Here is a 13,123-nt window from a genome sequence, read left to right on the forward strand (position 1 = left end):
GTTCTTATAAGGACGAAAGGTCTGTGACCTAAAATAAGCTTCCTCAAGCGTTTTGCTACGGCAGCCCCGCTGCACGCCCTTTCATACAAGGGTACGTGTAACCCCGTTCCAACAAGCCCAAACGTCTGTTCGAAGAAACCCAGCAGTTGTTGAAATGAGATCTAGAAAATTTGTCACTGGGCTCGTAGATGGTGTGAGTCGTGTTTCCGCGTTGCGAAATTCAAATAATCACCTAATGGAAGATGGCTAACTTCATTATTCCTACATTTCTTATGTAAATTATGGGGCAGGAATTTTGGTCTGTTGCTTGAGATCGCTCCGTGGTTGGTCAGTACCTTGGAACCCAGCACACAATAGTGTTTTGGATTGTATCACATCGGAGCAAACGGAATTGATTAAGGCTTACAAAAACGGAGGCAATAAATCAATGATTGGATAAGCGAACGATGACCTTATTATCATGATACCCAAGTTAACCAAATTACAATCATTGATGCGCCAGAATTTTTTATTTGATGAATACCAAAATATAAGAGGCCTGAAATAGTCCCCTAATTCTTACATTTTGTTCATCTGTTTCCATTACTTCAATCATCTTACAGGAATATGAGCGCGACGGCTTGGGCTTCATGGCTTGACCGGCTGGAAAACGCACGCGGTCAAGAAAAAATCTTGTCCAGCAAAATCCGCACAGATAACTCGAGTACCATCGGCACTAGTGTCTTTGCACTACAGCAGAGTGTATCGCGGCTGAAGCGCGACTTTGATCAGCTTAAGAGATCATCCAGTATAGTGTACGGCTTCGTGGCCTCTTCTAAATGCGCTTATCTTCAGGCTCAAATAACACTTTGATGCCACATAGAACAAAAGAAGAGATTGACCGTCGGGAACTACTGCTCAAACAGTTAGTGCAGGATCAAGTACGACAATGCACTATGTGATGAAGAAAGGGGTGTTTTAATTCTAGCATAATTTGTTGAATAGCAAGAGAATCTGGACATGTATGACAGTCGGAAGATTTCAAAAGAGGCAGTAACGTGTGTTGACTATTCAAACCTCTGAATGCTGTACGAAGGTCTGAATGTTGTGCTGTCTGAAGCAGTCCTGGTACGGCGGATGCGCCATCACGATTGCTGAAGATGCAGAACCAGATCATGAAGGACCAAGACCAGCAGCTGGACTTGATTAGTTATGGCGTGTCCAACTTACGAAATTACAGCCTGTCTGTTAAGGATGAGACGGAGCTGCACGTGCGGCTGTTGAACGACATTGATAACGACGTGGCTCGTGTGACGGACGGACTCGAGTCTGAGGGTGCGCGTGCAGCACGGGTGCGATAAATTGCTCTTTTGATATCTTTATCGTATCTGTTATTTAATGTTTTTGTAGGTGGCAAAACAAAGCAATAACACCAGGCTTTACTTGATTATCCTCGTTCTCACTTTGATTCTCATATTCCTTCTTCTAACCGGCGGATAGGTAGTCTTAGTATTATATACTGGTGGTATCTGGCGTTATAAGTGTCGTTATGTATGAACCTTGAATTTAAACAAAACATTTTCTGCTCTAACGTTTTATTCTGCATCATGACAATTTGCTGCTCCTGAACATTACAGAAGTAGAAATTTGCGCTCGCTATTATCGCGCCACCCGATACGACCATCCCATCCGCAGAGCAGCAAAAATTTTGCGAGACCTACAGCTCACTACTGCATCCATCACAGCACAAGCAGGCTCCTGAGCGTTCTGACAGGTCAAAAGAGATGGTGCGAGAAGCTGCTGTGCTTGAGCGCGAGCGTTCAGGTCTAGAACATGTTCTGTTACACCGCCGCTGGTTTCTTCACTATGCATCACCGCTATTTCATTTTGAATGCAGTCAGCTCAGCGAATATGCTCACGACTTAGTCAAAACTCTACGTGCTGCCGCGCTACGAGCGTGCGGCCAGCAGTTTGGATATAGTGTAAGCATTCAAAATGCGGAGAAGTTAGTGGTCTTTGAGATTCACGAAGAGCGCGATAATCGTCGCAATATAAAAGTTAATGCCACATTGGCACAGGGAGAAGGATTTGAACGCTCGGGAGGCTTCGTGCTGTACCTACAGACCGACGTGGAGCAGCGCTTTCCGCCTAAAGGACGTGAAAGACAGCAGCTGATTTTAATGAGAGGAGATGCAGAGCTGCTGCGCTGGATTTGTTCCTGGCTGCAGCACTGCTTTCAATGTGTAGTGAGTATACACGTAGTGCATATTCAGCAACAGAATCTCAAGCGTATGGCACGTGATTGGGCTGTGGCGAGTCTTGTAGCTGAAGAAATTTCAATTGTAAGCGAAGAGCGAGGAGGTGACTCTCAGGAAATACAAGCAAATTATTTTGGCAGGTATAACGAACCACCCAAGGCACCGCTACTGCTCGAGTACCGCGCAACGAATGAGGCGGGCGTTTTACGTACGTACACAATGACAGTGCCCTGGGTCACGTTGCGTCGACTATTTTGGCAGAATAACGACAGATCTAAAGGCAATCATCCACATCCTCACGTGCCAGGTACGCAACAATTTTAAAACTTATGAATGCATGTGCGTTTGACTGCTGTTTCCAGAGCTGATTGAGCTTGTAGAGCTACTTTATTTCGACTCTTTGCCATTTGATTTGTCTACGTGCGAACTTGAGCGAGTTGAGATGCAGCAAGTGGTAATTCACTCAAACGGTAGCGTGGAGGTGCGCGCTGAACGCGTTTGTTTACACTTTGAAAGTGTTTTAATCTCACTGACGAATGTTGTAAATTTGTATAGCTTTACAGTATGGACTTCGTACATGCTGTTCTGACTACTTTGTTGGAGCTCCCGGCACTGCAGTCTCGTGCTACGTATTCTTGTCCAGAGACGACACTTTAGAATTGTCATAAACAGACCAGATTGATTTGATGTCGTCCTGATGAGTAGCGACGTTGCAATAACAATGTACTGTTTACAAATCTCGCTTGATAGATCAATTGTATCGGCTTAGATCAAGTTTTAAGGCGGATATGCTACTCTCCTGCACTAAAGATGATTGTTCGCGTTGTTCAGGAGCGTTGGAGCCCATGATAGCGAGGCGCAGTGACGTCTCAAGCACTATACGTAACGCCGGCACCATCGATGTAACGGCTTCCCTGAATGCAACGGCATGAGTCTGCGCTAAGCATAATAGCAGTCGTGCAAGGATACCAGAAAATTGACCAGAAATCACATGATCATGTGCCGGGGAGAAGGGATAGCCAAGCACGATCGCGAATCTTGGTAGCACCATGTGCACAAACTGGGACCCATATTGATCGTTTAGCTGCATCGTCAGCATACGAAGTAGCGCTTCTGCTGCATCCATTTCATCGAGCTCAGCAGAATTTTTCGGATATCCGTTTGATGCGCAAACTGTATCAACGAGATGTGGTCCGAGAGCCCTCAGATAGCGATTTGTAGTGGACATTTGCCGCGCGTCGATCAGCTTTATTATAATAGCGTGCAAACCTCGCAGTAATTCTACTTTGGCGGCGGTATGTTGCTCTTTTATATTCTCGTTGTCGTGGAGTTGAGGTGATGTAAATCTTCCAAATTCTGTCAAAATTGTGTTGGAGACTTCATAGTGCAAACGCTCTGCATCTGCTTGTAGAAACGTTGGAAATTCGATGGCAAAATTTGCCACGATCTGCAGTGAAAATCTTGGTGAAATGCGAAAATCATTTTTGACCCACTCGGCAAGATCAATAAAGCAACTACTCATGCTTATTTTGATTTGGGTCAAAATGTCAGCGGATGCATCGTTGCTGCTGTCCAGTGTACGTGCCAGAGCAAGTACTGACCCGACGGAAGCACGACTAAGCGTTACCACAGCGTCCTTGACTGAGGATGGATAGTAGCAACTAGCAACAGCACAAATAACTTGCTGTACTTTAGCTAACAAGCATATCACCCCATGTCGCGCTTCTTCGGTCGAATGCAAAAGAATGATTCCATTGGTAGCAAATTGAATGACTTCAGTCATGTGTTTGGTATCTTTGACACTCGCAACAGAGCTTTGACGGGTTTCTGTGGTCCTGCTACCGACACTTACTGCCCGAGCATGCCTAGTCTGCTCAGCAGCATCACAAAGTTGTAATATCACATCTATGGGGCACGCTCCGGCTTGCACTACGGCATTAACGAGTGAATTTCTGTGCTGCTGTCCTTCAGTTTCAGAGCAGCAGAAGTCTTTAGCGAAATCAAGGCTCTTGCGCGATAAGCAAGAAAACATCGCTTTGAGAGCCTCTACTTGCGCAAGGCCACAGCACCGCTTACTTGCAAGTCTGAGAGCGTGGATTGAAGCAATCAGTAGCACCAAGAAGTTACTGGATAAGGTGCAACCTTGATTAGGTGGACATTCTACTAAAGTTCTCAGCAGCAGCGGAACACTGCGAAAAACTGCCGGCAAATCCTCTTTGTCTTCCACACTATCACGAGCGTTGGCATTAATATGGAGAATTGCACTAGATAGCAAGACAAACGTCCACATCAGAATCCTATTTGCTTGGGCACCACTAATAGAAACACATTTCGGCAAGTAAATTTGTGAAATTGCCATTGCATTGACAATTTTTGGCCAGTACCGCTTGTACAGTGTTCTTAAACACTTTGACGATGATAAAGCAGCCGCTGGCGCGTTTGCGCTAAAATTTACGGGTGGAAAGGGCATCTGAAGTGCTGGCATTGCCACTCCCTCATGAATTGACATTATATCACCAAATGATGCTTCTAGCTGTGCCCACAGTGCACAATCTTGCATGACGGCGGCGTAGGCAAAAGTTGAATCCATCCAACACTTAAAGAGATACTCAGTACCTTCTGATAAGACACTTGTCAACGCCTTTACAAGTGGGGATGTCGTGATAGCTCGGTATTCATCATCATGCGCATCGTTCTGAGCTATCGCCAGCATGACACAAGAGGTAACTAATCCTCCCACTGACGCCAAATTTGCTAGTGAAAGAGAAATGCGGGTGAGGTTATCTCCAATAAAATGCTCGTGGCCATAGTCTGACGTCATAACTGCTTTCAGAATGCGTCCTAATGCTACCTTGTCTTGAATTAGATGAGCGGAGACACAAGCACCCGCAATGCAATGTGCTTCAATGAGTAATGGCGCGAAAAAAAACTTATCTTCGTTATCAGCTTTTCCCGAATCTAATGGCGGAGACTCTGCTTGTACCTGCTTCAAAGAATGACGGAGAGCGGACGAAAGCTGGGCACGGTACGGATCCAATAAGTATGCATCTCCCGTAGACACTTCAGGATCACGGGCTTCGGCAAAATTTCTAACCAACAAATTCAATAGACGAAGACCCACACACTGATACATGAGAAGCTCCTCATCCGCCGCGACTGTTGTGGCAACTTGGCACGCGAGAGTCACAAATTCGTCCAAGAACATACACAAAAAATTTTGAAGATTGGAATTGGCCGATGTCTCACCAGTAATAACTTCCAAAAAATAGCGGCGCGCCGCAGTGAGATCAAAATGCAACTGTGTGGTCAGACACGCACCACTTGTCACTGGTGGGTTCACTGCCATTATTTCAAACACACGTATGACGCATTCCACTGCAAAGTGACGCACCTGTCGTGACACTGGTGGCATCAAAGCAATAAGGCCTTCCACGGTTGCTTTTGTTTTTCGCCACGTTTGCACTTGAGCTGTAACAGCCGCAGATGCAAGTGAACTGTCGTCAACTTTCGATACATCCAGGCCAGGATAGAAAGACCACTCCCCCTGCTCTCCTGACGCTTTGATACTTGATGATGGTGAGCGTTCCGAGTTGATAGCTTTCGGGCTTTTCATAAATTCCTTAGCATCGGTGGCAGTACTCGCTGATTCCCCGATGGCAATGCTACGACACAACAGAGCCCAGAGGCATGGCTCAGCGCGCTCGTGATCTGTCCCTACCACGTCTAAAAGAGCCTTAGCTGTGCTCTGCAACACATCAATGCTAATTTGCTGCATAGGCCTCGATTCTGCAAAATTGAATGAATGTGAGTTCCACATGTCATGAAGTCCAGGCAGATAAGTCCACACCAGCGTTTTGTACTCAGCGTGAAGTGCCGAAAACAGTAGACAAAAAATATTTTGACGGCGAATTAAGGTTGGATCCCGTTCCACCAGTGTACGAAGGCACGACAGACCGACAATTCGCAGAATACTACGGGACCAACCGTTCGTATATACACCAACGTTAAGGAGCCCACTGTGCTCGAACGGCTCGTCAAACCTCCCAAGTGTGGCCATATTCATTCCACAGCCTACATATGATGAGTTTGAGGATCTAATATTTTGTGCTGTCACTGTAAAAGGATTTCCAGAGTTAAGTAGCGCAGTGTCAGACAAAATGTACAATAAATACTTTAGATCCACATACTGAAAACGGGATGGAGCGAATACGGCTACTTGCTCCAAAAATCTCAAGAACTCCAACTCCACACGCGTATCACCATCTTGACGAAGCAGCATCCAGTATGAGTAAATTTTGTTTAGACGATCACTGGTTCCATCAAGCTCTGGGCCAAGTACTGCCACCACATCATTGATAATCTGCCCCAAAGCAACCTTTGTACCTATTTGCCAACGTAACCCATCATTGTGCACCTTCGAATACACAAACCCTGCCATGATATGCGCTTCCAGTAAAGAAAACGTTGACCTAACAAAATGCTCGTAGTCGCCGCCAGTAGAGCTTACCGATTCTAAAATTATGCCCCATGAATGCAAAATCCATGTACGAAGAGGTTGTGAATATTCACGAGTAAAACGGAAAATTAATCCTGTGTTGATGGCGATGCGTGAGCCGCAACTACGTTTAATGCAAGCTAACGCAAAAGCTGTTCCGGCTGACAGACTTGACACGTTTATTTCGGCGGCGGAGCCGAAAGTGACGCTAGAGGCTCCTTGGGATTGCTTATATACCAATAATCGCTTTTCTAAATCACTGATTAATATTTTGCAATGGCTTTCGTCGAGATTAAGCGATAATAAACCTAATGCTTCGCCGGCACCACGACGCACATCTGCCTTTTCACTTGCGATCATTTCACACAACATTGTTTGCATTTGAAGGGGCCACGATGTAGCAGATAGCAATGCTGAAGAAGTTATCGCAGCGCCAGCTAAATCCAATCGTTTAGCTTCAGTAATAACCGCGAACAATAATGAGCAGACGTTAACTTCGCAATCGGCTCGGACATCGGATAGAGCTCCTGCGTATTGCTGGAGACATCGCAACTGCAGGTCTTCTGGAATAAAATGAAATAGACGACCAAACAAAAGCACACAAGTATCCACAAGGCGAACATATGTGATTGGACTGCGATTTGCACGCTTAATTATACCGTTCACAGGATCCTGTTCCGCAATTGATCTCCAAAACGTATCAAGATACTGTACTTCCAGCTCAATATCGGTGAGCGCATTTTCTCGTTGCTGCAAAGCAAGAATATGATTGAGCTCTCGTGAGTACAGCGGCGATGGCTTATCGCCTGCTTCTAATCGTGAAAGAGCAATCGCGTCAAGCGTATCATCATACGAGGAGAGTACACTTTGGAGGTATGTCGACTTTGTCGGGACCAGTGCCGAGTGCCTTAAGTTGGTCAATGCCTGCGCTATAGTATGTTCAGCAATAAGATCTAACAGCACAATGTATGAATCACTGTACACAGGTGGGAGCATCGAAAAACAGTCAAGGATGCACCCAATGAGGCGGTATCGGGCGATTTGGCCGCGGCGCTTTGGTGGATGGCTAAGAGTGTTTTGTGTCGCCAGTAGATAAACGTGAAGTACGTGACTTGCAAGAACGTAGATGTCGTTATCAGCTTCTATGGTGGCATCCTGGCAGTTGAACAAAAAGGCACTCAAGGCAATGACAGCGGCTTCAATGCGCAGTAGCTCCAAAGATGATTCGCGACTGTGCAGAACACTAGATTTAAGCCATAAATTCAAGAGCTTTTCTAAATTTGCCCTGATCCACTGTTCGTCATTCATGGAGACAAGACTTCCAATCAACGTCCATCCTGCTCGCGTGCAGGTGAGCCAGATGCTGTCAGCACATTCATTGAGAAACTGACTCTCCACAAGTTCTTCCGATATGGTATATATATCGTCCATAATCGCTTGAGATAATCCTTCCCTACCTTCTACCTTCATAGCGCGAAGAATATGGACAATTGCAGCAGATTTGCCTTGAATCGCATACAAGTGATTCTTACTCATGTCTTTGCTGTCGTGAAGCCAACCTTTTGTCTTTGGAGCCAACTCTATAGTATCTACTTCGTCAATGTCCGGACCTCCTCGCATAAGATACTCTGCAGTATCACGAAGACCCTGAAGACACCTCGTCAGCACGTTTTTAAGCCGATACGGAATCGCGGTGACAAGTGAAGCCAGCGCAACAGCTGCTTGAAATCGAACGCTTTGTTTTTCATGGCAAATGAGATTTTGGAGCACATCACTAGCATCACGTGCTTGAGTAACAGCAGATTCGCCCATGGAGTGAAACATGTGACTAATTTCGACTAGTATCGACAAAATCTTGTGATGATTTGACTCTGCTGCTTGATTCTTAGCCTTAAGCTTTTGTATATAAATACCTAAAAGTATTTCTTGTTTGTGCTCGTTAAGAGACCCATTAAGTCCATAGCGCAGTACAAAGCCCGCAGCATTGCGTGCTCTGGTCAGATCCCCGAGTGCGAACGGATGGTCAAGGATAGAAAACGTAGCATCCATAATTTCACGAAGCTGTGACTCAGCTATTAAATCTGGCGGTAAGCGCTCAAACATACTGCACAAAGCGATAGAAAATGAAGCCAAAATACCTCCGTGGCCTTGACCTGAATTCGTCGAAAGATATTTACTAGTAATCATATCTTTAAAATATGTGACCACGTGTGCGATTGTGGAGAAGTTAACTGTAGCAGCCTTTCGACGCGAGAGAGAAGACGGCAAATTAATTCCGGGAACATGTAGCTTGAAGCCAGATTTAATTTTTCCGGCACTGCTAGAGGGAGTCTCGGGTATCGTCGATCCTCTGCCAGTTCCATCTTCGACATTGCTTCTAATAGTGCTTGTTCCATTATATTCGCCTCCTGCTTGTATGTCTGTGTCTCCTGAAGATGTCGTTGCATACTTGGCAAGCACCACACCGAATACCACAGAGTACGCTCTTCTTGCTTCAGGTGCAGCATCATCTATCCCTTTTGCAGTAACTTGCATGATCCCCTCGAGCGACACGCCAGGTGAGCTCGGACTGCTGCTTCCTGCACTCGTTCCTGCCGATGCTCCCGTACCATTGCCACTTCCACTCACACTTCCATTGGAGCTGCTTCCGGCCTGACTTTCGCTAGTGGCATTACCTCCAGTACTTGACGCTGCTGACACAAAGGTGCGCTCTGCCACGACTTGCAGCAGCCTCGCGGCAGCTATCCGTACTTCTGGTACCTTGTCTTGGAATGTTTTGTACACGATTTTTAGAGCTTCTGCATGAAATGCCATCAGTCGGTTTGAGTCTCCTTCGAGAGCATAAGCCACACTTTCAATAAGGCACTGTTTCATGTATTGATCCGCCCCTCGGATGTTTTTATTGGCCACAACCATAGCATCAGGAAAAAACTGTAGTGTCTCTTGCAGTGGCAAACGACAGACTACCATAATTAGCGACACCTTGACAAAAAGCGATGTATTCTTGCCAAGCAGTGTGTTATTGATCATCGGAACGGCAGAAAATTCAAAGGAGCGCACAAGAAGGTCACACACAAGGTGGTGCACACACTCGGACGTAGAGGCATTGGACGATGCTATAAACCCGCCCGAATTACCACTTGCCAATCCTGCGTTACTATTGCCCATATATCCACCGCTGTACACAATGAGCGTGGTCAGCAGCAGCTCGAAGAGCGCCGTATTGCTCTTGCTGCTTCGGTCAATGGCTGATGTAGAATCTGACAGCAGATCTGGCTTCCACAGACGCTGCAGTGCAATCAGCGACTGTACAATTTCTTTGTGCTGTGCCTTCATATCCTTTGTGGAGCCAGTACCCGTGCGTATGATTTCCAGTGCGGCTGCTAGCCGCCGAGCGGCGCCCTTCATTCGACGCGTGTGTTCAAAAGACTGAGGGTTATTGGCCAATGGGATTTGGGAAAGGAGAAACTATAACTTACATTCAAGTAATCATGACGTCGCGCTCGTGGGAAGAGATCCGGAATTGTGCGCGGGCGACGGAGCACACGCTCGAGGACAAAATCACGACCTATATTTCATTGATCAGACCAAAAGTACGGCAGACGGTCATTTCTAATATTGAGGGTGCGAAGAGAAAGACTTTAAGATGTTGGTAGCGCGAATAACTCTCATGCCCTTCTTATCGAAATTGGTGGGACTGAAATCTTCCAGAAGAGAGTGTTAATGAGAGGAAATTGATGCTAGATATTGAGAACGGATTATCAAAGGTGACTGTCAACGTGCTCGGATAAATGAGGCAAGTTGTTGCTCATAGCTTGGTGTGTTGTGTGTAGCTCTCAGACACGATCGACGAGATGACTGTCGTGGTAAATAAATCATCCATAAAGGCACAGGACGCCATATTAAAGCGCTACCGAGAAATATATTTCGACCTTAACACAAAATTTCGTCGCTCCATGGTAAGCAATGCTGTCTTATTTTATACAAAGCTTGCATTTGTTTTCATTGTTCCGTTTTCAGAGCTCGTTGCAAGAAAAACGTGATGCACAAAGTTTATTTGGAGACAGGTAGGTGCAATAATGTCGCCCTCACATCAGTTGAAGATATCGGTAGATCAGGGCTGTGCCAATCTTTGGATTCTGTTTTTGTGAATTTATTTCTGTAGAGTATACAGTGGTGTTCCGGAAGATGCTGAGATGAATTCGTTATTAAATGAGCGCCGAACTGTAGACTCGACACGCTCCATGACCAGCATTGTTATTGAGCAGGCCATGGCAACAAAAAACGCGCTCGAAAACCAACGCCGGTATTTCACATCGTCTCGCGGTAAAGTTTCGACGGTGGCCAGCTCTTTTACTGGAATAAATACGCTTGTCGAACAAATTCGTCGCAAGAAGATGCGAAACAACATCATTATTGCTGTAGTGATCGCAGGGTGCACTTGTTTCACGCTTTGGTGGGTCGTGCTGTCTAAATTGTAGCAAAAGTCTTGCGAGATTTTTTTCTTATAATCCAATCAACGGCTTTGAAAAACGTCTGTCGCGTCGATTGGTGGTTACTTTATAATTCGTTAGAAGAAATTTAAAATGTATGAGTGGTTGGTTGGCTTTAGTAACTTCCATGTAGACAGCCACTCGAGAAAACGCAGCGAAAGATTAAAGCCTGTACAGAATTTGACCAACATGGGAAGTCGTGGAGTCTCGCTGCTGGTGCGCAACATTAGCCACCGTTTGAAGTTAGTTTTGTCCTGTCAGACCCGTTAGCCCAATCTGGCTGCCGTACAATAACTATCAGATTCACATTTTCCTTGATTATTAGACCCGAAGACCTTCGCAAGGAATTTGAGCGCTATGGGGAGGTGCGTGACGTATACATCCCTAAAAACTTCCACACCAAGTACGTTCATTCCTGATCAATCGCTTGTTCGCCATTAAGAAGGGAGCTGTACAACTCTTTTGACGCATATCTTGTACATATCACGTAGAGAACCAAAGGGGTTTGCATTCGTTGAGTTTTGCAGCGAACGTGAAGCCGATGACGCACGGCGTAATTTAGATGGCATTCGCATTGATGGCCGTGATCTTCGTGTGGTGTTTGCCCAAGAGCGGCGAAAATCAACGGACCAAATGCGCGAGCGCGAAAGGTGCGTCAACTCATTTCATCTCATTTGTCCGATGTTTGCCAACTAGCGTCTCTTTTTGATACATGCAGAATGGAAAGGCGTGGGGAGCGCCGACACTCGCGCTCGAGGTCTCCGCGCCGCCGTCCAGCACGTGGGCGATCTCGTTCTCGCTCTTATGACCGTCGGGCTCCGGTTAGGCGCTCATCGCGTTCGCGTTCTCCTGCTAAGGCTCGATCTCGTTCTCGTTCACGTTTGCGGTCTCGTTCGCGAATTCCGTCGATCATGCGCTCACCTCTTGCTAAAGAGTCACCGCGCCGGTCTTTGTCACCTCGCCGATCGACATCGCCGGCAGCACGTTCCTCATCGCCTTCACCGCACCGATTGAAAGACCGTTCTTACTCGCTTTCACCTCGCGTTGAGGATGACCACCGCTCCACTGGCTAAGCAAAAAATACGTGACCTGTCGCTCGATTTGCTATTTCAATAGCTTAACGCGGATGGCTACAGGGGTATGGACATTTGTCAATTTTTGACATATAGGTACAAGACAGGCCATCAGAGAATTAAAGTCTGAAGATCATGAAGATCCAAGCTGAAAGAAACAAAGCAAATAAAACAAAGAAGCGTAGCTACTACAACTATTTATTCAAGAGAAGAAGAGGAAGAATATTGACACAACGTAAACGCTGACCTTGCTAGCTGTCAGGTCCAACGTTGAATTATGTGCTCGACCTTTTTCGGACGCTACTTGACCAAGGATACTTTCCAGTCTAGTACGGAATAAGTTCTAACATATTCTTACCGTCCGCACCGCTGTAGGCACTCGATTACTCTTACAGAATTCTTTATTCCTACTGTTCGACGGTCCGATCAAATCCCTAGTGAATTCGTTGCCTGAAGTATGAACCGAAATTGACTTGAGCATGCACTTGCACGGTCGAAATTCGTGGTAATCGGGGATATTCAATTTCACACAGCTTCATACAAAAAAAGCATAATCATTGTATGGCCCGACATATGCAATATTATGTTTAAGGCTTCATAAAATTTCAACTTAATGGATTTTTGCGAATAGAAGACCTACTACTATTACAAGCCCCCATCGAATTTTCGACAAAAAAAAAAACCGCTTCGATTAAAAGACCTATTCAAATAAATGGCCGCTGTAAACACCTTAGCATTGGGCCGTTATTTTAAAATCGACCATGTAACAAGCAATTGAGCTCGGAAAGAAGCAGGAGGCGATCAAGTGGATCGGCGAGCAAGGTG

At 45.8% G+C, this 13,123-nt stretch overlaps 4 protein-coding genes across 4 annotated transcripts; 3 read left to right on the forward strand and 1 right to left on the reverse strand.

Moving 5' to 3' along the window:
• Positions 1 to 188: 188 nt before the first annotated feature.
• PHALS_01184 (SNARE protein TLG1/Syntaxin 6) lies at positions 189 to 1,479 on the forward strand (the record flags this gene model as incomplete). Its single annotated transcript, XM_024730999.1, has 7 exons — positions 189 to 193; positions 291 to 323; positions 603 to 794; positions 863 to 920; positions 985 to 1,037; positions 1,103 to 1,331; positions 1,390 to 1,479. The coding sequence occupies 7 exons, from the start codon at positions 189 to 191 to the stop codon at positions 1,477 to 1,479; spliced, it is 660 nt and encodes a 219-aa protein (XP_024581221.1).
• A 284-nt stretch (positions 1,480 to 1,763) lies between these two features.
• On the forward strand, positions 1,764 to 2,894 carry PHALS_01185 (Centromere subunit L; the record flags this gene model as incomplete). The annotated part of the gene is made up of 3 exons (XM_024731000.1): positions 1,764 to 2,544; positions 2,600 to 2,718; positions 2,793 to 2,894. The coding sequence occupies 3 exons, from the start codon at positions 1,764 to 1,766 to the stop codon at positions 2,892 to 2,894; spliced, it is 1,002 nt and encodes a 333-aa protein (XP_024581222.1).
• Positions 2,895 to 2,988: 94 nt separating this feature from the next.
• Positions 2,989 to 10,140, reverse strand: PHALS_01186 (Uncharacterized conserved protein; the record flags this gene model as incomplete). The annotated part of the gene is made up of 1 exon (XM_024731001.1): positions 2,989 to 10,140. The coding sequence occupies one exon, from the start codon at positions 10,138 to 10,140 to the stop codon at positions 2,989 to 2,991; it is 7,152 nt and encodes a 2,383-aa protein (XP_024581223.1).
• An 83-nt stretch (positions 10,141 to 10,223) lies between these two features.
• PHALS_01187 (serine arginine-rich splicing factor 33-like) lies at positions 10,224 to 12,298 on the forward strand (the record flags this gene model as incomplete). The annotated part of the gene is made up of 9 exons (XM_024731003.1): positions 10,224 to 10,356; positions 10,444 to 10,499; positions 10,566 to 10,691; positions 10,753 to 10,799; positions 10,898 to 11,167; positions 11,345 to 11,467; positions 11,551 to 11,628; positions 11,717 to 11,875; positions 11,944 to 12,298. 9 exons carry the CDS (start codon positions 10,224 to 10,226, stop codon positions 12,296 to 12,298), a joined length of 1,347 nt encoding a protein of 448 aa, XP_024581224.1.
• Between the last annotated feature and the right edge of the window lie 825 nt (positions 12,299 to 13,123).

The sequence above is a fragment of the Plasmopara halstedii genome (assembly GCF_900000015.1).
Source record: "Plasmopara halstedii genome assembly, contig: Scaffold_1343, whole genome shotgun sequence".
Lineage (NCBI taxonomy): Eukaryota > Oomycota > Peronosporomycetes > Peronosporales > Peronosporaceae > Plasmopara > Plasmopara halstedii.